Source organism: Petaurus breviceps, unplaced genomic scaffold (genome assembly GCF_028583685.1).
Source record: "Petaurus breviceps papuanus isolate PSGF00001 unplaced genomic scaffold, PetGlider_PUasm1.0 90650, whole genome shotgun sequence".
NCBI lineage: Eukaryota > Metazoa > Chordata > Mammalia > Diprotodontia > Petauridae > Petaurus > Petaurus breviceps.
In genome coordinates this window covers 1,846,895-1,872,852 of record NW_027187299.1, presented here as the reverse complement: position 1 = coordinate 1,872,852, position 25,958 = coordinate 1,846,895, and the positions used below count along the sequence as shown (strand labels likewise).

The 25,958-nt window shown below is 38.0% G+C and overlaps 1 protein-coding gene across 9 annotated transcripts in view; it reads left to right on the top strand.

Moving 5' to 3' along the window:
* The window catches only part of SLC35F3 (solute carrier family 35 member F3), a 543,673-nt gene extending 521,568 nt beyond the window's left edge, over window positions 1-22,105 (top strand). For 8 of the 9 annotated variants that reach the window (XM_069064852.1, XM_069064851.1, XM_069064850.1 and 5 more), the window contains 4 exons: window positions 5,738-5,863; window positions 13,130-13,322; window positions 14,387-14,476; window positions 20,562-22,105. In XM_069064852.1, coding sequence (XP_068920953.1) covers window positions 5,738-5,863; window positions 13,130-13,322; window positions 14,387-14,476; window positions 20,562-20,797 — 645 coding nt within the window. In that variant the 3' untranslated portion in view covers window positions 20,798-22,105. Of the gene's footprint in view, window positions 1-5,737; window positions 5,864-13,129; window positions 13,323-14,386; window positions 14,477-17,410; window positions 17,841-20,561 lie in introns of those variants that run through there. The other variant, XM_069064854.1, reaches the window with a different exon arrangement.
* The last annotated feature ends 3,853 nt before the right edge of the window (window positions 22,106-25,958 follow it).

Genomic DNA, 25,958 nt, shown 5'->3' with positions numbered 1-25,958 from the left:
AGGAAAAAAATCAGTAAATAAAGACATGCAAGGGACTATTGAGATTATTTTATCCAGCAGTCATTTTGTATAAGAGGAATCTGAGATGCCGAGAGGCTGAGTTTTCCAAGGTCACTCAAATATTGAATAACAGAGCTAGAACTTTTAAGGCAGGTCTTCTGTCTCCAAATCCATCGTGCTCTCCATGACACTTCCTTCCAAGCCACAAAAAGCAGCAAATTTCTCTTAAAATATTTGAAGAGTCCCAGTTACTTATGGCATCAGAGTGAGACAGACTGCCAGGATATTTCTCTAAAACAATCCAGGCAAAAAAACTTGAATCTCTCTCTCTTCCTCTTAGCATTTGAATCCATCTTTATTGCTGTTATTTTGGTTTTTAGGTCTGTGTATGTGTTATTCTGACCTTTTGGGTTCATTGAGGGTTCCTTTTGCCTAGAAGAAAGTGATGAGTCAGAGAGTTGCTAATGTTGGAAATTTTAAGCTAAATATGGAAAGTATTGTGATATACTGATAAGACATGAATTAGGAAGATCTAGGTTCCATTCCCAGTCTTGCCACTCAGAGGACTTCAAATAATTTATCTAACCTCTCCAGACCTCATTTTTTTCACCTTCAAAGGGAGGAATTAAATTAAATCATAATAGTAACTGACATATAAATATATAGACCCTCATAATCTACAAAGTGCTTTGTATATATTGTCCCATTTGTCCCTTAATTCAGTTCAATAAGCTTCTATTTAAAATCTACTGTGTTTAAGGCCTTTTGCTAGGCATTGGAGCTATAATGAAAAAAATGAAATGGCACCTCCCTTCAATGAGTTTAGATTCACAAGGATCTTTCATAATAGGTAGTAGAGGTATTAGGGCAGCTAGGTAGCACAGTGGATAGAATGCCTGTCTTGGAATCAGAGAAGACTCATCTTCATCAGTTCAAATCTGGTTTCATACACTTACTAGCCGGGCAAGTTATTTAACCTTGTCTGTCTCAGTTTCCTCATGGGTAAAATGAACTTGAAAAGAAAATGACAAACCACTGCCAAGAAAAACCCCAAAATCAGGTCACAAAGATTTGGACATACCTGAAGCAACTTGACAACTAAAGCACAGGTATTATCCTTATTTTATAGAGGAGAAAAGTGGGGCCCCAAGAAATTAAGTGGTTGGTTCAGCAAAACAAAGATAGTTAATGGAACAGCAAAGACTCAAGCCCAGCATGTCTTATTCCACTATATTACAACACAACACGTGGCTCTAAAAATATTAATTATGTGATTTCAAACATCTTCTGGGAAAGAAACTAAAGTTCAGAGATAGAGTAGGATTTTAAAGGCAAATTGACCTCATCCTTCCTACTAAATATAGCTTAGTATCATTAAAAAACATTTTTAATTAAATATTTTTAAACATGGCTTGAAAGAGGAGTCTAAATATTTAGTAAAAGACAGATCAGAATCACAGACCACCCTATAGGTTCAGCATCAGAGGACGTGGAATCCAATGCCAACTCTCACTTACAAAATGTGTGCATTTGCACTTGGGCAAGTAACTTAACTAGGCCTCAGTTTGGTCATCCATACAGTGAGGAGACTCACTTGATGACCACCTCTAAATTTTCTTCCAGCTCTAATATATTGGATCCTGTGATCTATGAAGGGTGAGGAGCCTCAGAGCCCTGACCAAAACACTATTTAATAATAGTTTAATTGTTGAAGACTGTACAAAGTAATGTCAACACATGATCTTTTATTGATACAACAATCCTTTGAAGAAGGTTGCACAAGTATTTGTTGTTGTTCAGTCGTTTTTCAGTCATGTCAAACTAATCTTGGAAATGTAAAACTAAATATGGACAGTATTATGATAAACCCCATTTAGGGTTTTCTGGTAAAGATAATGGAGTGGTTTGCCATTCCCTTCTCCAGTGAGCCAAATGGGGTTAAGTGACTTGCCCAGGGTCACACAGACAGTTAGTGACTGAGGTCAGATTTGAACTCAGAAAGATCAATCTTCCTGACTCTAGGCCTGGTACTCTGTGCACAATGGTGCCACCTACCTGCCTCCAGTACAAGTATATTTATCCCCATTTTATGAATGAGGAAACTAAGCCTCAATAGGGTTAAGCACTTTGCCACAATCACTAAGTTGCAGAGCCAGTTCATTCTAAGTTTTCAGATTCCAGGCTTAAAACTCTTTTAGCAAGACTAAGCTGCTTTGGAAAATTAAATTTTGTGATGGACTTCTTTCTCTCTAAACCTCAAAGTCCTTTGAGAGCTTTCTTACATTAGCTCATGATTAGAATTGTTTGTAGAGGGCTAGTGCTGAGAGCTTGAAGGTTTTGCCAGTCAAACATCAGGTCACTGCTATTAGGTGAGATAACAGGAAAGGATTAATGGCTTTCCCTTACTGTTGACTGGCCTCTCACTCCTTGGTCTTTCCTCCTGTTGCAAGCTAATTCTTTCCTAGCCAGAGTGCAGATGACAGCTCTCATCTCTCTTGATCTAGGTGCCCTTGTTACATGGAAGCGTGGAGCTGGCAAGCTAAATCACCACATCTCCCGAAAGCCTTGCTTTGGAATAGTTCAGTGATGTACACTGAGGGTAATGGAGTTGGGGTGGTGGGGAAAGGAGGGGAGGGGAGGCAAGGTGAAAAGTTAGAAGGCTGTGCTTATAGATATCCTGCCCACATTGGTGGGAAATGCTAAAGTGGGGGTGAGGGAGGAGGCACCATTGAAAAAAAAAAAAAGGAAAAAGAAATGGAAGAAGAAGAGAGAGTCTCATTGAGCTAGGTTATGTTATCTCCCAAAGTTTCCATTTCAGTTGATGAGTTGAATTATTTAACTTATGTGTAAACACTACATTGCTGCCTGGAGAGTCACTATGTTCCAAATGAGCTAACTTGAAGTACAGACAGGAGGAGATGGAATATTCAGCAAACGGCATATGTCCCAATCAATTGCTTGTTTGGTCCATGGTTGGTGGCCTTTGCATCTAGTAGGAAAACCTAAAATGTCCAGTGAGTGAATTACCATCTCCCTCCTGCGGGGAGGGGTGTCTTGCCAGCTTGTACCCAAGAGGCCTGAGTTAAGACGGTATTGTAAAGCTGTTTTATGGAGCTGCTTTTCTTTGGCCCACAAAAAGGACAAGAGCCTCCAGAGTAATCCATCCAACACCTTTCACTAGCACTCATCTCACTGCCCAGCACAGGAATAAACTTTTAAAATTTTAATATTTAATTGATTTTTTTTAAATGAGGAGAGGTAGCTGCTGGAAATCTGCCTGGAAAGTCTTATACTGACATTCTATAATTCAAGGATCTGCTATTTTGCCAATGTGTGTGTACTCCCTCCATTTCCAGAGATTGCAGCCCCTCTCTTTGGGCTTTAGGAGATGCTCTCTCTGAGTTGCCATGGCTAAAAAAAATTTCATCACCCTGTTATGTCCAACCTGGTGATGAACCACCTGAACTTGCATAGGCTGGTCTTGACATGCCAGACACAGTAGATTACTGGACCCAAATTTGCAACCTTTCTAGCCTGGGAAGAACTGAAGGACTTCATGTTCCATATGCAGAGCCTCAAGAGCCTAGGTTCATTTCTGCTCCATGATGAAGTATTGAAGAAGGACATTGGTTCTAGGAAAGTATTGACTCAATCGACTCCATAGCCCTCAATAATCTCAATAGTCTTTAAATTAAACACTCACACAATGGAATTGTCTCATTTATCCTAACTTCTGACACAAGTTTGGAAAGAGCTAGAAAAATATTCGACATAAACCAAACTACCTAAGACTTGAGGCATTTTAAATTTTCTATGATTATTGTTATTATTATTTTCAATACAACCTTTCTGGTGTTTTTGCCACTGATTCCTAACCTAATCAATCAATCCTGAGCAATAACTTGTATTCTCTAGGGAAGGAGTCACCAGACAGCCAAGACATCCTGTGCTCTGCTCTGCTCACTAACCATTTGTAAAACTCAGCACCTATTAAGCATACATGCTGTTCTCCTGTCTTGCTGCCATATTGTCTCTGTTTCTCTCTATGTGGATGGATGGATAGACAGACAGACAGACAGACAGACAGACAGACAGACAGACAGACAGACAGACAGACAGACAGACAGATAGATAGATAGATAGATAGATAGATAGATAGATAGATAGACAGATAGATTTTAGATAGATTAAATAGAAAGAGAGGTATACAGAAATAGATGGATGGACAGATAGAAGAGAATTAGCCTTTGAATCTACAATATATGTGAAGCATTATCCCTAAGAAAAGAATTACTAAAACAGGAATGACAATTAGAATAGTCATTAATTAAAATAGCCATTAATTAGGAACCAAAAGGCCCTGTGCATTCATGGAAACTATGATCATGTAAAAATATTGAGTGACCTTGACCTCTTTTTGGAAAAGAATGTGCAATTCACAAATTCTTACAAAGATTAATGACATCTAAAGTTCAAAAACACTCTAAAGTAGACTTCAGTTTAAACAAATGATTATGGTTGACAACAGAAGTATAATAATGACTGTAATTCATTTAGTTCTGATCCTTTCACAATTTTTACCCAACTGTATTAGCCAAAAACAACTTAGACTAAAGTCTATAAGGGAAAACTATTAGAAAATTCAAACACGAAAAAGAAAAGAAATAAAGGTCTCATACCTATTAAATGCATCCTGGGTACCATACTGACTAGATCAGATTTGCATAGTTCTGCATTTACATTCCCATAGATTATTCTCTATAATTGTTTGCTTTATTATTACAAGCTTTGGCTACCTTCTGCCAAGTTGGGAAATGTTCTTATCAACTGTTTGACCTTCTTTTTGGGTTTTAACAAGATGACTTTCTTCTCCATGGAATATAACTTTCATTCTGGGAAGTCTATAAATCACATAATAATAGAAGGGGAAAACAGAAAGTACTAGATCCAGAGTCATAGACCTGGATGCACCACTGATTAGTTGAAACAGCAAAGCAACCTATGCTCTCTGCATCAGGGTCCCATAAAAAGGAAACCAGACATATCCCTCATCCTTCTTTGTCTCATCCCTGAAACATGAAAAGGATAAATGAGGTCCCCTAAGGTATGTTAAGCCCTTTAGTAGAAAGGTGTGAGGTAATTGCAAAATGATATAATTACCAGGCAGATTTTATCATAACAAAATGACCTGCAAGTTAGTTACCTGTCAGTAATACATACCTCCTGCTTCATTCTCAAAAGCTGCACTGTGAAAGACAGATCTTTGATTTTTCTTGGATATTGAATATTCTTTGAAGCCTGGTTTTTGGTTTGATAATCAAGGAAGTGGACTATCTGGGTGCTTCCTCCACATAATTCTAGGATTAAAGTTCAAATTTCCCTTTTACTATTTAAAGAATAATAACAATAACAACAGCAACAATAATATCTTTCATTTGTGTGTTGTTTTAGTCAAGTTCTTTAATATCTATCATTTCACTTGATGTTCACAGTAACTCTACGAAGTAAATAATACAAATAACATTATCCCCAATTTACAGATGGAGAAATTGAGGCTCAGAGATGTTAAATAATCTGCACAAGATGACATGGCTAGTGATTGGCAGGATGAGGACTCCCTATTTTGGTGTCCTTTCCACTACAACATGCACATTCACTGTTACCATTGTCAATCCTGAATTGACCCATGTGATTCCACGGTGCCTCTCTGACCACTAGTTTGCTTCCTCCCATCCAGATTGTGGCTGCCATCCTTGCAATCGCCGGAATCGTGATGATGACTTATGCAGATGGATTCCACAACCACTCTGTGATAGGCATAGCATTGGTGGTGGGGTCAGCTTCAATGTCTGCTCTTTATAAGGTAAAATGCATGCAGAGTATAGTTTCTGGGATTTATCGCAGCTGTCCCTGTGACTTAAATGATAAAGAGAAGGCCTTAGTTTCACCTCAACTTTTACCCTTCCAGGATATTAGTGGTGGAAAGGACCTTACAGGGCATCTATTTCTCTTGAAAGGAGACTACAAAGGAATATGACATTGTTTTTGATGGTCCTAGATGATGAGCACTAGAGTTTCCCATGAATTCCATGCAAAGATATGCTCTCACCATGGACAGCACCAGGGTACATGACTACTATTTGCTTTTCCTTTCGATATTTTTTTTCAAATGAAGCCTTTTGTGTGCAGCAAAGGACAAAATGATTGGGACCCATAATAGCTGAGTCAGATTAATTTGCCCAGTGTTTTGTCAAGGAGCTGGAAGAATACACAGAGACTCGTGTATCATCACACCAAGCTCAGTGTATGATTACACTGGATTTTTCCATCATAACCATAGTAAAAATGAGTGGTGCAATATCATTGAAACTCTTCCTTATGTGACATTTGTTACCACTGGCATTCTATACATATTATAAATTTTAATCCCCATTCTACCTCATTCTTGTGGCAAAGGCTTATTACCAACAGGGTCCAGTTAGGGGCAATGGGGAATTGACTTTAGAATTAAGACTTATTGACTTTTGGTGCCTTAAAACACTTCTTTCATAAGGAGAACAGAAAATTGAATTTAAATATTGGGTCTTCAGCTAATTTGCCTTATCAATTGTAAAGGTAACTTAATTTAATTTGTTAAAGTTCAATAATTGTTTATTTACTAAATGTTTTATGTGCAAGGGGATAGGTTAAATACTAAAGATAAAAAGACAAAAAGTTGTATCATGCCTGATTTAAAGGAAGGACAATAAATAGTCTATTTATGGTCGTTTGGAGAATTCAACATACACACATGCAAAAAATAACAATGTGATGCAGGATATTCTAAGAGCAAAGGAGATGCAAAGTTTTCTATGTGAGAAAGAAGATATTCCTTTTGCCTGGGATAGGGAAGGAATAGCATTTAGAGAAGGAATCACAGATATTCTCACCTTCTCCCACTGGCTTCCCTGGCTTTCTTCAAGACAGCTATAAATCCTACACTTCACAGGAGATTTTTCCCACTGCCCCCCACCCCTCCCCAGTAACTTTCCTCTGAGATTACTTTGCATCTACTCTTTTTATATCTTCAGTATACATGATTGTGTTTACATGCTCTCTTCTGCATTAGAATGTGAGCTCTTTAAGTATAGGGTTCTGAGTATTTGCCCTTCACTGTATCCCCGGGGCTTAGCACAATACTATGCACAAAAATGTTTGTTTATTGAGTGATCTAGACCTTGCAAGAAGAGGATTTCAATTCAACAGACACGATGTAAAGAATATTATTTAGGTTCCTGCCATATATATGAGGCACTGTGATGAGTTCTATGAATACAGTGGCAAAAACAAAATAGTCATGAAGAGTCAGACACAACCAACAACTGAACAACAACAATAATAAGATGGAGGGGGTTTTGAGGAAGTCACATGAGTGAACATGGATGGTTCCTTCTAGAAGTTTGGCAATGAAAGGGAGAACAGACAGAATGAAAGTTTAGGGGAATAATAGGGTCAAGTAAAGGTTTTTTAAGGAAAGGATATAACTGGTCATGTTTTTAGGCAGCACGAAGGAACAAGTAAACAATAAGGAAAGCTTGAATATGGGAAAGGAAAAAGGAATGATAAATGGGATGAGTTCCCAAAGGAGACAGGAAATGATTGGATATAGGGCACAAGTAGAGAAGTCTGCCTTGGTAAAGAGAGTCATTTTTTTTCTCTTAGACTAAATCTGAGATGAAAAAGAGTGTATTCTAGGGCAAACATATAGAAGTGAGAATATACAGGGCAAAATTAAGAACGATAGTCCAGTTAGGCTGGAATGTGGAGCATTTGAAGAGAAATAATGTGAAATAAGCCTGAAAAGGTAGGTTAGGGTCAAATTAGGGAGAGAGTTAAGGAATTTTGGATTTTGGTCTTTGAGGAACCAGGGAGACACTAACATTATCTGAGCAGAGGAGTGACAAGATCAGAACTACACATTGAGAATTATATTTCGTCAGTAGTGTGAAGGGTAGCCTACAAAGGGAGCAGACCCTTGTTGGTGGGCTGTTAAGAAGTTATATTAGTGGGTCGGCTAGGTAGCGTAGTGAGTAGAGCACCGGCCCCAGAGTCGGGAGGACCCAGGATCGGTTCCGGCCTCAGACACTTAACACACACACACACACACACACACACACACACACACACACACACACAAACTGGACGTGTAACCTTGAGCAAGTTACTTAATCCTAATTGCTTTAAAAAAAAAGAAGTTATATTAGTTCTAGCAAAAAGTTATGAGAACCAGGGGCAGCTAAGTGGCTCAGTGAGTAGAGCACTGGCCCTGGAGTCAGGAGGACCTGGGTTTGGGTCCAACCTCAGACTCTTCACATACACACACACAAACTAGCCATGTGACCTTGGGCAAGTCACTTAACCTCAATTTCGCTACCCTTCTCCCTCCAAAAAGCAAAAAAAACATGATGAGAACCTAAACTAGAGTTGCAACTCTAAAACTGAAAAGAGGAGGAGAAGAATATGAGAGAAACTTTGAAAAGAGAGTAAGTGAAATTAGCAAATGATTGAATGGAGGGAAGAATAACTAAGTATGACTGAATGACTAGGAGGACAATGAGGGACCATAAACAGAAGTAGAGAAGTTGGCAGGAGGGGCATGTCAGGATGGGATTGATTGTTATACTAAGTGATTAATAAATGCTTTTAAATTCATCCATTCATGATGTGTTTAATTTTATACATGCTGAGTTTAAGGTGCTAGCAAGATATCCAGATGGAAGTGTCTAGCAGGTAGTTGGAGAAATGGGACTGGATCTCATTCCTTCCTGTCTCTCACCTCCATCTCCAATCCTTCACACCCCCAACACAGACACACATAGACACCCCTCAGAATTCTCCAGAATTTATACAGCTGCTAATGAATCACTGTCAGGATGAAGAAAAATCAGTAATGCTCTGTTGATAAGCTAAACTCAATTGTCCTATGGGTTAGTAAAAATCATAAACAGAGTACTAAGAAATGGAATCCATAGTGAGGCTATAAATTTGGCTTTGGTCTTCAGTGTCTGCCTTCTTTCTCATCATTTCTTTGACCAAAATGACAGAGGAGGCAAAATTCAAATGTGTGAATGTCACTTTCATTCCTGTCACCTACCTGCATATGAGAGGTATAAAGGAGCAATGGAATGGCCTGAAAGGAGAGAGCAACAGGATGAGGAGAAAGAAGCAAGAGCTCTTCCCCCAAAATAAACATTCAAACTATACTAGAATGATCAAAACTAGACAGGAGCAATGCATTGGCTTGTAAGTAACCTAAATGATGGGAGGAGGGAGAGACAGGGAAATGAACAATTCTAAGAGACCAACTCACTATCCCTTCCTTCAAAATGCTACAGAGATGTTCATTTTGGGGGGAGGGCAGGGAAGATGAGCTCTCAAAGCCATTATCTAGAAATGAATGGCACCGAATCACGAGGGAGGAGCCAAGATGGCAGCATAAAAGGAGGAAGACTCCTTATGCTCCCCTATAACCACCTCAAATACCTATAAAAAATGACTCTAAACAAACTTTAGGGCTACGGGACCCACAAAGTGACAGAAAGAAACAAACCTCCCACTGAAGACAGCCTGGCAGAATGGCAGGAAGAGTCGATCACAGGCAGGCTGGGAGCAGAGTCTAGCCCACGTGAGTCCAAGGTTTTAGCACCAGGGTGGCCCCAGAGGGACATCAGGAAAGTAGATCACCAGCAGCTGTAGCAGTTTCCAGAATTATCAACCCACAGATGTCAAAGACAAAAGAAGAGGCCAGTGTAGTGTGGACTTTGGGAACAGGGAGTCCGGGAGTATGGTCCAGCCTCTGCCCCCTGGAGGGAGAACCATCTGGGCATGGCAGCCACTGCGACGTGGCTGCTTCAGAGCTCCTGGGCTACAGATTGTAGGGGGATCAAGCAATCAATCTGAGGGGTAATCTCTCTTGCTTTAACCTGTTTGGATCTGGATTGCTATCTAGGGTGGTGGTCCTGGGGTGCATGACCAGTTTGCAGAGAGGCTTCTTGAAAGGGCACCCAACTAACAGCTCTGGCAGCTGAGAAAACCCCAGCAATTTGGGACAAAGCTTTCCTCTCTGGAAGCAGAGCTGTACTGTGGCAAAAAGCTCAAAAATCAAGTAATTGAGTGGCAAAGTGAGCAAGCAAAGCAAGCACAGCAATCTGACTTTGCACTCCTTTTGGGGGGACAAAAAGCATCAAAGCATGGAACAGAAGGAAGACAACAAAGTCAGAACTCCTGCACCAAAACCTTCCAAGAAAAATATGAATGGGTTACAGTCCATAGAGGAGTTTAAGAAGGATTTTGAAAACCAAATAAGAGAAGTAGAGGAAAAATTGGGAAGATAAATTAGAATGATGCAAAAAAATTATGAAAAGAGAGTCAAAAACCTAACTGAAGAAAATCACACCTTAAAAAATAAACTAATTCAAATGGCAAAAGAGGCTCAAAAAGCCAATGAGAAGAATGCCTTAAAAAGCCAAATTTGCCAGATGAAAAAAGAATCTCAAAAGCTCACTGAAGAGAATAATTCCTTCAGAATTAGATTGGAGCAAATGGAAGCTAGTGATTTTATGAGAAATCAAGATATTATTGAACAGATCCAAAAGAATGAAAAAATAGAAGGCAATGTCAAATATCTCATTGGAAAAACCATTGACCTGGACAGTGGATCCAAGGGAGATAATTTAAAAATTATTGGACTACCTAAAAGCCATGATAAAAAAACACCTAGAAATCATCCTTCAAGAAATTCTCAAGGAAAATTGCCCTGATGTTTTAGAATCAGAGGGCAAAATAGATGTTGAAAGAATACACCAATCACCTCTTGAAAAAGATCCCCAAAAGAAAACTCCTAGGAATATTATGGCCAGGTTCCAGAGTTCCCAGATCAAGGAGAAAATATTACAAGCAGCCAAGAAGAAATATTTTTAGTATTGTGGAAACACAATCAGGATAACACAGGATCTGGCAGCTTCTTCATTGAGGGATCAAAGGGCTTGGAATATGATATTTTGGAGGTCAAAGGAGCTGGGATTAAAACCAAGAATCACCTACCCAGCAAAACTGAGTATCATGTTTCAGGGGAAAATATTGTCATTCAATGAAATAGAGAACTTTCAAGCATTCTTGATGAAAAAAAGCAGAGTTGAATAGAAAATTTGACATTCAGATACAAGAAGCAAGAGAAGCATGAGAAGGTAAACAGGGAAAAGAAATCATAAGGAACTTATCAAAGTTGAACTATTTACATTCCTATATGGAAAAAAATACTTGTAACTTATGAAACTTCTCTCAGTATGAGAATAGTTGAAGAGAATATAAATGCATATATGTGTATGTATACATATATACATATGTCTGTAGAGGAAGGTATATGGGCATATGAATACATATGTGAGTGTGAGTATATATGTGTACAGGTATACATAGACAGAGGGCACAGGACCAGTTGAATAGAAAGGGATGATAGTTAAAAGGTGAAATTAAGAGGTGAGAGAGGAATATAATGAGAGGAGATGGGGAGATGGGGAGAGACAGAATGGGGTAAATTATCCCATATAGAAGAGGCAAAGGAAAACTGTTTCAATGGAGGGGAAGAAGGAAGGCAAAAGGGAATGAGTCAACCTTACTCTCATTGAATATGGCTTAAGGAGGGAATGACATATACACTAAATAGAGTATCTCACCCTACAGGAGAGTAGGAGGGAAAGGGATCTGATGGGGGATGATGGAGGAGAGGGCAGGTTGGTGGGGAGGGAAGTTGAAAGCACACACTTCTGAAAAGGGGCAGGGTCAAAGTAGAGAACAGAGTAAGTGGGGGGAAGGATAGGATGGATGGAGGGAAATATAGTCAATCTTTTACAATATACCCACTATGGAAATGTTTTGTGTAGCTACATATGTACAACCTATATTGAATTGCTTATCTTCCCAGTAAGGGTGGGTGATGAGGGAGGAAGGGAAAGAATCTGGAATCCAAAGTTTTAAAATCAAATGTTTAAAATATATATACATATATATATATACATATATATATATTTTTTTTTTTACATGGAACTGGGAAATAAGATATACAGGCACTGAAGTATAGAGATCCATCTTGCCCTACTGGAAACTTGAAGGGAGTCTGGGGGAGGATATAGGGGAAAGCAGATTGGGGGAGGAAGTATACAGTGGGATCACTGTTTTGGGGTAGTGGATAGGGAAAAGACAGGAAGAAAAAATTGTAATTCAAAATCTTGCGGAAATGAATGATGTAAACTAAAAATAAACATAAAATTTAATTTAAAAAAAGAAATGAATGGCACCACATTGTGCTTTCTGGTCAAAGGACTTTACAGCCATAGCATTTATTTCCAAGCTGTGTTCTGTCCATAAGGGATCCCTTGAAATTAGAGAGAGATGATTCATATACTTATTTCATATGTGTCAGTTCTGTCATTTCTTGGCATCTTCAAGGTTGGATCACTAAACTATGAAAAAATAACTGAGAAGAACCCTTCTCCCACAATTTCAAACACTGGAAACCATTTTTTTAGGAACTATTATGCACACACACATACAGAGAGTCCGGGAAGAAACATTCATGAAGTACTTATTGTATGTCAGCACTTTTCTAAGACCTGGGGAAGGCAAAAACATGGTCTTTATCCTCAAGGAGCTCAGATTCTACTAGGAGAAATTATATGGAAACAACTATATACATTCAAATTAAATACAGAGTAGATGGATAGTAATCTCAAAGAAAGGCACTAGCAAGTGAGAAGACTAGGGAAAACCTCCTAAAGAAAGTGGAATTTGAGTTGAGTCTCAAAAGAACCCAGGGAGGCCAGTAGACAGAGGTGACATTGGCAGTAGAACTCTCTTATGATACAGCTCTTCAGAGAGTTCATTTGAACTAATTGAGTTCAAATACCATGGGTCAAGTCATGTCCTCTAAAATATACTGTCATAACAAAAACTTAGTGGAATGGTAAGCCTTTACCATGGGGGTTATTCCTGTCATCTTTCACTAGCTTCACAAAGGCACTCAGTTCATCATAAACATATGCTAACTTGGGGAAAACAGCCATCTTTTGCTCATCATATTTTTGTCTTGCAGGTTTTATTCAAACTTCTCCTAGGCAGTGCTAAATTTGGAGAAGCAGCACTATTTTTGTCCATATTGGGTGTATTCAATATCCTTTTCATCACCTGTATTCCTATCATTCTTTACTTCACCAAAGTAGAATACTGGAACTCTTTCGATGACATTCCATGGGGAAACCTTTGTGGATTCTCAGTTCTCTTATTGAGTAAGTGACTATGGTCATATTGGGAGCCCTTGAAAACAATGACAGACAATATCAGTGCAATACATAGAAGTCTTTTTAAATGCTGTAGTCTAGCTAAGAAAAAAAAAATATTGTGTATAGGTACCCTCACTTCTCCCACAGTGTTTCAGGAAAACCATGTAGATCAAAATAAAACACCTCCTTAGATAATCTTGAACTCTAATCTCTTCCCATAGCCAAGCAGCTGTGGACAGGGAACTCTAAAGAAAATATAGTCACTATAGTAATGTTCATATTTCCTGCTTTCTCTGAATGCTGAGCTAATGTCCAACAATTAAGTAATTCAGAGTAATTTCCAGTTTATGAAAAATCAAGATGATTATCTTAGGTTTCTAGTTGAGGGAACTACCACTGCTTGGGAGACCCCACAATATTGGTGACTTGGTAATGACTCAGGCAGACACTGGAGGATAAATATGTAGTTTCATCAGCTGGTGTTAAAATATAAAAAGACTTGAGTCACCCCAATCCACTTTACTACAAAGTAGATGGAACTATCCCTAAGACTGTCTTTATGTGGTTTATTTTCTCCTTCAGTATTATCCCTAATGGAGACTATAATTTATAAAATAATAATTTCACCTGATTTACCTGTGTAAAAATGGAAGTTGGAAGGAAAGGGAAGAGAGGAGAGGAGAATGTTATAAGGAATAGAGGATGAATCTAGCATTTGATTTGTCCCAAACTTTATACCTCACAGCCGTGGATGGCACAGACCCCTACTAGGGAAGATTCTAATTTTATTATTTGACATCCATAAGTAAATCCAGTCACTTATTCAGGAGTGAAATAGGAACATCAGTAGCATCTGGGCAGTACAACTGTAGCCACAGAGGTCCAAACACCTGATTTTTTTCTGCCCCATCCTATAGATCAGAAGAAAAAGGGCCAGCCTTACCCCAATTCCTATAAAAGTCTGATAATAAAATAAATAAAATACCAATAAAATATGATCTTATCATCATTGTTACTGTCAAAATCCTGTCAATCTGTGGAGCTGAATGGCTTTCTGTTCTTCATTGTAGCATTCAATATTGTATTAAATTTTGGAATTGCTGTTACGTATCCAACTTTGATGTCACTTGGAGTTGTATTAAGTGTGCCTGTGAATGCAGGTAAGATTACATAGTTTTCTATACATCTCATAGTTTTTACTTCTGCCATACATTTTGCCTGATTTCCAAAAGTAGGAATGAAGCTTGAGGTAGTTGGCAACTGGAAAACTTTTTTTTTAAGTTTTCTAATAATTATGATTTATGCCATGTAAACCCACAGTTAAAGCCATACATCTTTATAAAATACAAAGCTTTTACATCAAATCTGGAATATTTGCTATTCTTTAAGCTAGAATTTAAACTTGCATTTAAGTTCAATTGAGTAAAAATTTATTAAGTACTTACTATGTACTAAGTCAAAAGAAAAATGTGACACAATCTCTGCCCTGAAGCAGCATATATATTTACTGGTGAAGTTAGTAGGTACAATATCTGGAGTGCGGGCCCTCGAGTCAGGAAGACTTGAGTTCAAATTTTACCTTAGATACTTACTAGCTGACCCTGGGCAAATCCTTTAAGCTCTGTCTGCTCAGTTTCCTCCAGCAAAATAGGGATGATAATAATACCTGCCCGCCAAGACTCTTGAGGATTAAGTGAGATAATTGTAAAGCACTAAGTATAGCGTCTGGCACACAGAAGGTAATTTGTTGTTGTTCAGTTGTCTGACTCTTCATGATGATATTTGGAGTTTTCTTGACAGAGGTAATGGACCAGTCCATTATTTCCTTCTATAGCTCATTTTGTAGCTGAGGAAACTAAGGTAAACAGGGTTAAGTGACTTGCCAAGAGTCACACAGTTTATTAGTGTCTGAGGTCAGATTAGAACTGAGGAACTTAGTGAATAGAGCACTGACCCTGGAGCCAGGAGGACCTGAGTTCAAATCCAGCCTGTGACCTTTGGCAAGTCACAACCCCAATTGCCTTGCCTTCCCCCTCAAAAAAAAAAAAACTCAGGAACTTAGATGTCATAAGGTGCTTAATAAATGCTTATTTTCTTCCCTTTTCCTCTTCTCCTTCATTCTTGAAGTAGGCAGGAGAAATATTCTTCTTCTTATATTAAAAAAGAGAAACTAAGTCTCAAAGAGGTTCATGATTTTCTCACAATCACACAGCTAATAAGTGGAATCTAAGCTCACACCTTTCATTACAAAGCTAGAGGAAATGCCATTACTACTTTTATAAGTTCTCTAGGTGGATTGATACTTTGGAGGAGAGGGGCAGAAGAACAAGAGAAAAGAAGGGGCTATGCCAATATGCATATGGTAGAAACATAATTAACAAACTGAAGTACTTTTTTAAAAATCCTCTTCTATTTCTAACTGTACTTCAAATCAAAACTAATTTTTAAAATGTTATTAAGTACAGTGCTAGTTATTCTTCAGGCATTGTGTTAGTTAGTGAGGATATGAAGCTGAAATAAGACCCAATCCTCAAACACCTTACAATTTTCAATTCATTTCAATTTCATTTAATTTACAATATAATTTAACCAACATTTAGTTACTAACTACTATGTGCTAGGCACTGAGGCTCTAAAAACCAGAAGTAAATTGTTCCTGTCTTCAAGGAACTTATATTCTGAGAGAGAGAGAGAGAAAGAGAGAGAGAGAGAGAGAGAGAGAGAGAGAGAGAGAGAGAGAGAGAGAGAGATACAACCTTTACACAGAGAAATAAATATAAATACATGCAATTTAAATTCAGGAAAAAGTTAGCCCTAATAAAAAAATATTTTTCTTTGTCTCTTTATCTCAAGCAAATAGACACATGCATTCACATCTACATGCCTATTTGCTATAATTACATTTGAAGCCCTATTCCCCACCAGTCTGATGTGATCCCTCCTGCCAACACACATGCTAGGAGACAAAAGCCACCCTTTTTTTATCTTGCTACAATTTAAAATGTGTTTCTTACAAGAATTCTGTGAAGTAGGTAGTGTCTCTCCATTTTGAGATAACTAAGGTTCAGAGATTAGAAAGAACTTGCCCATGATCACACAACTGGCAAACACTACAGCTGGGAAATAAATCTAGGTCTCTATTGAATTTGTCTACTATCTCACACTGCCTTTTTTTTTTCACTTAACCTGTGATTTCTACACCAATGAGGAACTATCGCTGGCACTTTCTCTACAATTTACGAGTCTTAGATGATTGATTGCCTTGGCTACTTAGAGGTGAAGTGACTTTTTCCAGAAGTACATAGATGTTATATATTATGTGTGAGAAGCAGGGCTTCAACCCAGGTCTTATGGATTCAGAGATGAGCCCTCCATTCATTATGCCACACTGCCTTTTTCCATACTTACTCTTGATTCAAACACAAAGAGCTATATGCATTCTCCTTTGAGACAGATTTTCACATCTCCCAGTTGCTTTTTTTTTTTGTACCTAATTTGAAGGTTTTTTTTCCCCTAGCCTCACTTCCCTATATTACCTGCTACCCTTCCTATCCTCAGCTTTAAGGATCTGTGGAGAAGGGTGTACAGGGTGAGGCAGATCATGTCAGCACTTGCATCAGAATGATTCTGGGGATGAGTTTGTCCCTAGTTTTCTTTGGTGTGCTTACCCTCCCTGCCTGCCAGCAATAGAAGGCCCTTCTGCCCAGACAAGACACCTGGAATTTCTCCAGGTCCCAGGTATCATTAGAGGATTTGGTGGTTAGCAAGTTCTTATCCCATCAAGTGCCTCATAAAACATGCATGGAATTCCATTCAAAGCAACTGTTTGGAATCAGTATTTTGACGTTTTTTATCTTCCACAGTACAAAAACAAATATGCCTCCCACAGTGTTTGGGGGTCTCAACCTTTCTGGTGTGCCAGAATGTTAACTAGTAACTCCTATTTATGTAACAGTTTAAATTTTATAAGGCATTTTCCTCCCAAAAACATTATGCAATGGGTCATACAAGTATTATTACCCCTATTTTACACATGAATAATGTATGGCTCAGAAAAGTTAAATGATTGGTCTGAACTATAGTATTGTCTGTAGATGGAAAGAGATGGATACAAGGGATAATATGAAGGAAGAATTGAGAAGACTTAGCAAATGACTGGATATGATGGAGTCACGGGACCTGAACCCCTAAAACGAAAAGACCATGTCTTTGAAAGCAGCCCAGGGTCTGAATTTCCCCACACATTTCAGCAGCCTTGATCACTGGCAACTTAGAGGCATCTTGCCTAGCCCAGCCCACCTAGATACTCAACAGAACTTTCACAGTGGCTCTTGACCCACCCCAGACCACTTAACTCCTTTCACTGTCATACCTGGCCCTCCCCTGACTATTTACCACTCCTTAATCCCATTCAGATCTCACTGTTCCTTTTTTTGTATATAAGTGTCTGTCTTACCCCCATAAAGGTGCAGATTCACTGGGAATTTCCCCTCACTATTGGCATTTCAATAAACCTTTCCATTTTGAAAGAAGGCTTGAGTGACTGAATTCTTTTCAGGGACCCACTTGTACCCTGACATTTAGGGTTTCCAATACCCCAAAGTGTATCAGATATAGGAAGTGAAGGAGACAGAAGATCACTGAGGTTGAGAACCTGAATGGTGGGATGGATGATGTTGCCCTCAACAAAAAAAAGGGGTGGGGGTTTGGAGAAGACATAGCTTGGGATGGAGTGGGAGGCAGGAAAATATAGTGAGTTCAATTCTGAAGCATCTGGGTTTAATCAGATGATGGGAAAGAGAAATGACAGGGAGGAGAACATCATCATTACAGTAAAGAAAGGATAAGATATCCAGGAGGAAGTGATGGTCAGTGGTTTAAAAAAAAACCATAGAGAAGTCAAATAGAATGAGGACTGAGCAAAGTCCGTGGGATTTAAAAGTTAACAGATCATTGGTAACCTTAGAGAACAATCTGGTGGCTTCAGAAGCTTGATTAGAAGGAACTGATGAGTAGAAAATGAAGAAATGAACTAAATGAACATAGGCAAACCCTTCCAGGAATCTGGATGTGAAGGGAAGATGATATAAAGGAAAATCATTTGGAAGTATGACAAAGTCAATAAAGCATTTTTTTAACCTTTGAGAGAGATGTGGCATGTTTTTAAACACTGAGAAAGGAACCAGTGGATAAAGAGAGACTGAGGATGAGAGGAAGAAAAGAGACAAATTTCCAGAGGAAGTAAAAGGGGATGGGTGTCTGAGAATAAGTGAAGGGGTTGATTTTCAGAAGAAGGGTTTGTCCTCAGAGCCTATAGCAAAGGTAGAGGAGTGTGGGAATGGCATAGAAACATTTCGAATGTGGAGTAAGGGAGAACAGAGAAGTCAGAATAGATAGCCTCTACTCTCTCAGACAAGTAGGAGACAAGGTTCTCTGCTGAGGTGAATTTGAAAAATCTTCTCTGTATTTATATTCTTTAAACCTTCATCTATGCATCATACCACTGAGAGTACAGGAATAGAAAGGAATGTGGACATGATCTACTTCATAACTCAATGATGAGGAAAATTTAACTCAGAGAAACAGTCCCTACCCTCAAGAAACTTTTGTTCTAATGGGTGAAGACAACATATAAAAAGAAGAAAGTCACTTAACCCTGTTTGCCTCAGTTTCCTCATCTGTAACATGCGATGGAGAGGGAAATGGCCACCCACTCTAGTATTGTCTCCAAGAAAACCCCAAATGGGGTCATGAAGAGTCAGGCACAACTGAAAAGATTACTGAAGTTCTTACTACATGCCAGATACTGTACTAAGTACTTTATAAATATTATCTCATTTGATCCTTACAACAACACTGAGAGGTAGGTTCGATTATTATCCCTACTTTGCAGATGAGGCAGCTAAGGCAAATACAAGTTAAGTGACTTGCCCCAGGTCACACAGCTAGAATAGTATATTTCTAATGTTATGTGTAATAATAAATACTCTCAACTAGTTTAAGGTGGGGGTGGGGAGACTTTGCACCATAGAGATTTAATTATTGGCTTGTTAACAAAATGGGGATCTTGGATTTTATAGGCTGTTAAAACCTGTTTCTCATTTTGGACTACCCATTTTCAATGTGAGCCTTCAATGGGCCTTGCTTCCTGTGGCTTTTAATAAAGTTAATTGATGACAACATTTAGGGCATCAGAGTTAGTCAATGCCCTAGGGCCAAATATGAACCTGTTTATGTATTTTTAAGAAGGAATTTTAAAAATATCTTTCACATCTTAATTGAAAAAATGTTTTAATATAGCTGAATTGCCTAAATCCAAACTTCTTGGGCCTTGTTTCTTCTTTTGCACACAAATACCTATATAGGCTTAGATTCTGATATAATTTTTGTGAATAAAATTATGATCACATAAATGTAAGGGATTATAACAAAAGAGATTTTGCTATTTTGAACAGAGTTTAGCAAAAATTTTCTTTAATCCACTCTAAGAAGGTACATGCTGAAAAATATCCTCTAGGGCAATGGTTCTCTAAGGGTGGCATTCTAGGGATCCCCAAGACCCTTTGGGACATCCACAAAATCAAACTATTTTCATACTAAAACTAAGACATCATTTACCTATTAAATATTAAATATTTCCAACTACGTATTTGCCCAAGGCTGCATTTTCTTCATATACTTCAACAAAAATGATATATTACAACAGATTGACTATAAAGGCAGGTATAGGAATTCACTCATCTTCCAGTAAGCCAGGCATTAAAGAGATTTGTAAAAAATTATGTAAGGCCATACAATTCTTCCCACTAATTGTTTTGTTTTGGAAAATACACTTTTTTTCACAAAAAAAATAAGTTATTTATGTTAACATGTATTAGGTTTGTTATTGTTTTAAATGGATTGATAAATATTTTTAAATATATCAGTTTTAATTTCTAATATGGTAAATATCAATAGATATAGCCCTTATAAACCAAAGATCTTTGAGGTCTTTTGTGAGTATAAAGGTGTCCTGAGACTGAAGAGTTTTAAAACCCCTGCTCTAGAGTACTGTAGTGAACCTCTCGCCAATGTTAATTAAGCAAAAGGAAGACATAAGATCGAGAGTTCCAAAAATATAAGAATCCTCTACCACCATCACCACCTTTGCTCTACTAATGGGAAAGGATGTCTTATTCTACTCCATGTACTGCCTTTGTTGCTCATATGGCTTAGGAACTAACCATAGTTCACTGTTTCATGCAGTGGTAGATCACTACACAAGCCAAATTGTCTTCAATGGAGTTCGGGTCATCGCCATCATTATCATCGGCCTGGGCTTTCTCCTACTGCTATTACCGGAAGAGTGGGATGTCTGGTTGATTAAACTGCTCATGCGCCTCAAAGTGAGGAAGAAGGAGGAGACACCTGAAGGCAATGGAGACATAGGCTCTGGACTGCAGAGCAAACACAGAAGGACCCGCCCATCCTTTGCGCGTTAATGTCACTCAGAAGGTAGTGGTAACAAACATCTTATCCAAGGTTCAAAGGTCTTGTCTCCCAAAAGGACACATATGTCCAACATGGTGTACATAAGTGTACAGTTTTGGTATATTACAGTAAGTCACCCGGTATTTATGGGCATGTCCAATTTGCTTGCACTTTTTTCACACCAGACCTTTCACTTAAGAATACCACTTGCATAAGAGGAAAAAAGGAAAAAAAATCACGAACCTCTCAGCTCTTTTTAAATGAATGTAACATTAAGATTATATTTGCATCGATTGTTTGGGAGACAGGTTTTCACTACAAGCCAAGGCAACTGGTTTTCACCACAAGCCGGGACAGCCATTTTGAATATTAGCAACTGAATATATTGCATTACACACTGTGACTTTTTTTTTAAGCTAGAGTAAGTCATACTTTGTTTTATACTAGAGCTCTACTCTTAATTTTATGGAATTTCAATGAACCAAAAGAAAACTGAAGGTTTATTTTGGATGGCATATAGGAGATGGGGAAAAGAAAATAGAAAGTATAATGTGTTTGGCTATCTACTGTGATTGGTCTGGAAAGAGAAGTCATTTAAGGAGAGAAAGGCTCTGCACGAGGGAAATTGTGAAAGAAAGATATCAGAGCCCCAGCTGGTCTTTTTCTGCATGTGTCCATTTAAGATCATGCAAGAGAAATTACAGTGCCTTCTAAAGAATTTTCATCTTTACCTTTGTGCAGCAAGGTGACATTGTAAGTCACAAGCACCATCTTATAATGTAGATGTAGGGAACTTTAAAAAAAATTATATTATAAATACACATATAAATATATAAAACCACAAAACTGATGACCAGTTATATATGTACATATATATAAATATAGAAACACAGTTTGTGATGTATAATATGATTTAAAGGTAGACTAAGAGAAGGTGAATTGCTGGTTGCTTTGACTTCATGGTCAGATATTTTAAAAAATGATTTACTGAAAATGTAAACCTTTTTATGAAACTTTTAAGCAACAGGCTGTTTACTTATATAATTTAGGTCTACCAGAAAATTCTATCTGTGATAGATCTGTAAAGAGGAAAAGGGGTGGGGTCATAGTTTACTATTTTTGAAGTTTACATTGTTACATATGAAATGGAAACATTATTTTGAAATGTTGTCATAACCCAATGGTGCATTCTGTAACCATGGAGTTCTTTGTTTCATGGGAAAAGGGGCATTCATGAATTGAACTTTTTAGCAAATTAATATTCTCAAAGTCCATTACCTGTTTGGTTAAACAGATGAATAAAAGAAAAATTGGACAAAGTTAGTGACCTATTCTTTTTATTCGCCATTCCATTTATAAAGTTTCTTTTTTGTATGATCCTAGGTTAAATATTTTCTATAGCTCTCTTGCTCTCATTATTTCATATACACCAACACACACTCATACTTATCCCCCCAGAACTCTGCCCCTCTTTTACTGCATTGGGGATCAAAAAGACATCCCATGAGTCAAACATACCACATGCTAGTCAGTCATCTCTGATAAAAAAAAAATGCAGAATCCAATTCTTCAAATCAGGTCATTTAAGACTTCTAGACCACAGCTTTGAACTTTTATGCTCCCTTTAAGCCAAGAGATTATGAAAGATGAAGAGGTTGAGAATTCTAAATGGTTAAATTACATTCTCTAAACTCTTCTTTCGTGGTATAATGAATCGGTGCTTGTCATAAGAACTTTGGTGGAAATCTCTGTAAAGAGAACATATAGAAGTTAAATGTGTCTTTGTCTTTAAGGCATAACTCATTCAATCTCCAAGACCCATTGTGATTTAAATCAAGACAACATCAATGGGCACAGGCAGCCTTTGATCACTTCTTGACTGAGCCATGGCATGAATGTTTGTTATAAAACAGTGAGTTTCAATCCCTTTATACCTAAAGAAATGTTTATACCTTTCAGATGTCTGGAAAGGTAACTGACAAAAAGGTAGAGATGTTGGTTTGAGGTGATTCTCTTGCCTTTAAAAATCAAAATAGCTTCTAGACATATGTGAACTCAGTGAGTACCTTGGTCCCTGAACACTACTGAGACAAGAAAAAAGGAGCATATGTATGAAGATACAAAGATGTTTGAAGTATAGAGGAGATAAATTGAGCATGCTCATGTGAAGTCTTCTGATGACTAGAAAGGGAGGAGAGTAGGTGGTAGTTTGGGACTTAGCATTCCTCAAAGGGCATTTCCCTCAGATAGGAAGACATTAAATTTTCCTGTGATGAGGAGAATCACAGACTTGGAATAATCTTCATGGGAAATTCAGTATGGAGTAAAAGAACTGTCAAGCATCAGTGAAGGTGCAATTGATGTTACATAGCATGCATATTAGTCTACTAGAACAAAATAGGTTTTTCACTATGTGAAATACAACTTCCAGCTTATTTGGAAGCCCCCTCTCTGTGTCTTTCCTTCAAGATGTGACCAGGTCAGTTGGATCTGGAGGGGATGGATGTGAGTGACCCATTTATTGGGAATAAAAAGCCTTTTACCTTCATTCCACCTCACTTAGCCTTCTGTAGTAGTCTCCTAAACAGAACCCTGCCTCTGGTATCTCCCCTCTCCAATTCATTTTTCATACACCTACCAAAATGAAATGCCTAAAGCCCAGATTTGACTCTGTGACTCCACAGCTCAGTATACTTCAGTGGTTCATTCTTACCCTTATGATCGAAGATAAACTCCTCTTTTTGGAATTTAAAGTCCACCACAACCTGGCTTCAATCTGCCGTTCCTGCCTTATTTACTCCCTTTAATTGTACATTACTCCTTTTCTAAATAATTGAACCATTCTGGCTTCCTTGCTGTTCCTCACACATCAGACCCCATCTCTCATCAGCGAGCCTTTACAAAAGTTGTCTCCACACCTGGAATGCCCTTTCTTCTCAGTGCTGCCTTTGAGAATCCCTGGTTTTCTTCAAAGCTCCATGTAAGCATTACCTTCTACAAGAGCCTTGCCTAATGCCCTCTGCTGCTAGTGCCTCCCCACCAAAATTAACTTGTATTTATTTCATACAGACTTATTTGTGTACTTGTCTCCTCAATAGAATGTAAGCCCCTAGAGGGAAAGGACAATTTCATTTTGATTTTGTATCACTCATGCCTAGCATAGTGAGTAGTCTCCTAATAAATGTTTATTGTTGTTAATCATGATAAAGATGATGGTGATTGATGATTGGTTCCACTATTCTGACTCGATGCTATCTTTAGGGACTTTCCTTGACCCTAAGCTTGTGCTCTGCTTAAGTCTTTTTTTTTTTTTAGTAGGAAGTAGAAAACCGGGAAAAATGATAGAAAAGAAATCTGAGTTTCACCAGAACCACTGACCTGACAAGTTGGTAAATCTGGTCCTTGGTTTCTTGATCCATTGGAATTCTTGGTGTTCAACTGAGAAATGTGATGGCTCCTTCCTCTAATGGAACTGTACTGAAGGAAGGCACATATCAATTAGAAAAATTCCAGACTATATAATATTTTTTAAAAATAAATTATGTTTTATGACTCACAAGTAATAAAATTCAAATAATGTGGTATTGGCAAAGTTCCTTGGGGAAAGTTTATAATTAGAAAAATTAATTATTTCTAAAGAAAAAGATTTTTAAGCACTTTAAGGTGCCAGAAAAGCAGAATCTTTTACGTAATTTTAAAGACTAACATTATTCCTTTAACTGTCATTCTTCCAGAAAATATTTATTGTTCATTTTATGCCTCAAATCCTTTCTTCATAAATGGTAACACTCATGAGCACCTTGTCCAAGTTATTAAAAATTCATGAATTTTTTTTAATTGCAGTTATCTAAATTCTGGCCTTTAGTTCCAACTGAGGTGGTTTTAGAATATCAAAGATTTTGAAGGTAACTTTCAGGGTTGGTGTGGAATTTTTTCTCTAATCCAAAGTCGACTTTCTTGTACCTTTCTTGTATCCTTCACCAAATAAAATAAATTTCACTGTTTTCCAGAAACATGGGTCAGAATTCATGCTCATTACAAAGGAGAAACTTTTTACCCAGGATTGAGTGCTTCATTTTCAATGAAATCAAAAACCCAGGGTTAAAATCAAATGTAGGACATGAGCATATATTTTCTAACATATATGTAGACACCACATTGTAAAAGGAAAATTCAGGTGTCTTGAAACCATGGTATAATGAGGGAGAAATTGTTAGTTAGGTTACATATTGTAGATGATGTAGGTTTCCCTGGGCAAGCTCTGAGAGACTAGTCACATAGCTCTCTGGGAGATGTAGTTCCCTAAGCCTCCTCTGTACAAGATTTGGGGGCTATAGGATTTGGGGGGGGGTTGTTTTGTCTTTCCTCTGAAGTGACTGGAGGTGGAGATGAAGAGCTTTTGGCTCCAATTCTTTTTGATTGGAGAGAATGGAGAGGTGAGCAGAGACCTTATGTTTCACAGTGACACCTAGTGGTTGAGCCAACTGCTGCGTAGAAAAATGTAAAATCTTGAGGTACTAGACCATGGTATGATAAGAAAGAATTGTGAACTAAATTACATTCAATATCATTTATGGAATTCCTTCTCCCCCTACCACTTTTTTCAGGTACTTATAGCCTAATATAGCTGTGTCCTAGAGCAGAGTTCTTAACCTGAGGTCCATGAATTTTTAAGAAAATATATTCTTTCAAAGGCACTTTCCCTGACAGGTAGGTGGTATAAGGACCATTACACCCATATCATAGAGGAATCTATGACTCAGGAAAACTAAATGGTTTCCCCCACAGTCTTGCAGCTGGCAAGCAAAACAACCAAGTCTCAAACCCAGGTCTTTAAATCACAAATCCAGTGCTCTTTGTACTTCCTCTCCATGTGCTAAACTAATCAGCTAGCTAACTCTTCTTTCCACTTAGGAGGAAGCTGTAGAGATCCTAGGGTTTAACCCAGGACGTCACCCTCAGAATGTGTTGATGGTCTTCTCCAAAACATGCAAAGTGAGTATCAGAGGCAGGAAAAGAAGCACTTAGCTACTTTTCTGTGGCTGGCTCTTCATCCTCCTAGGTTCCTTCAGAAACTGCACTGAAGAAACTCCTGTTCTTAAGAATCAAGTAAGTAATGCTTTAGGGGGAAGCTAGGTGGCACAGTGGTTAGAGTGCTGGGCCTGGAATCAA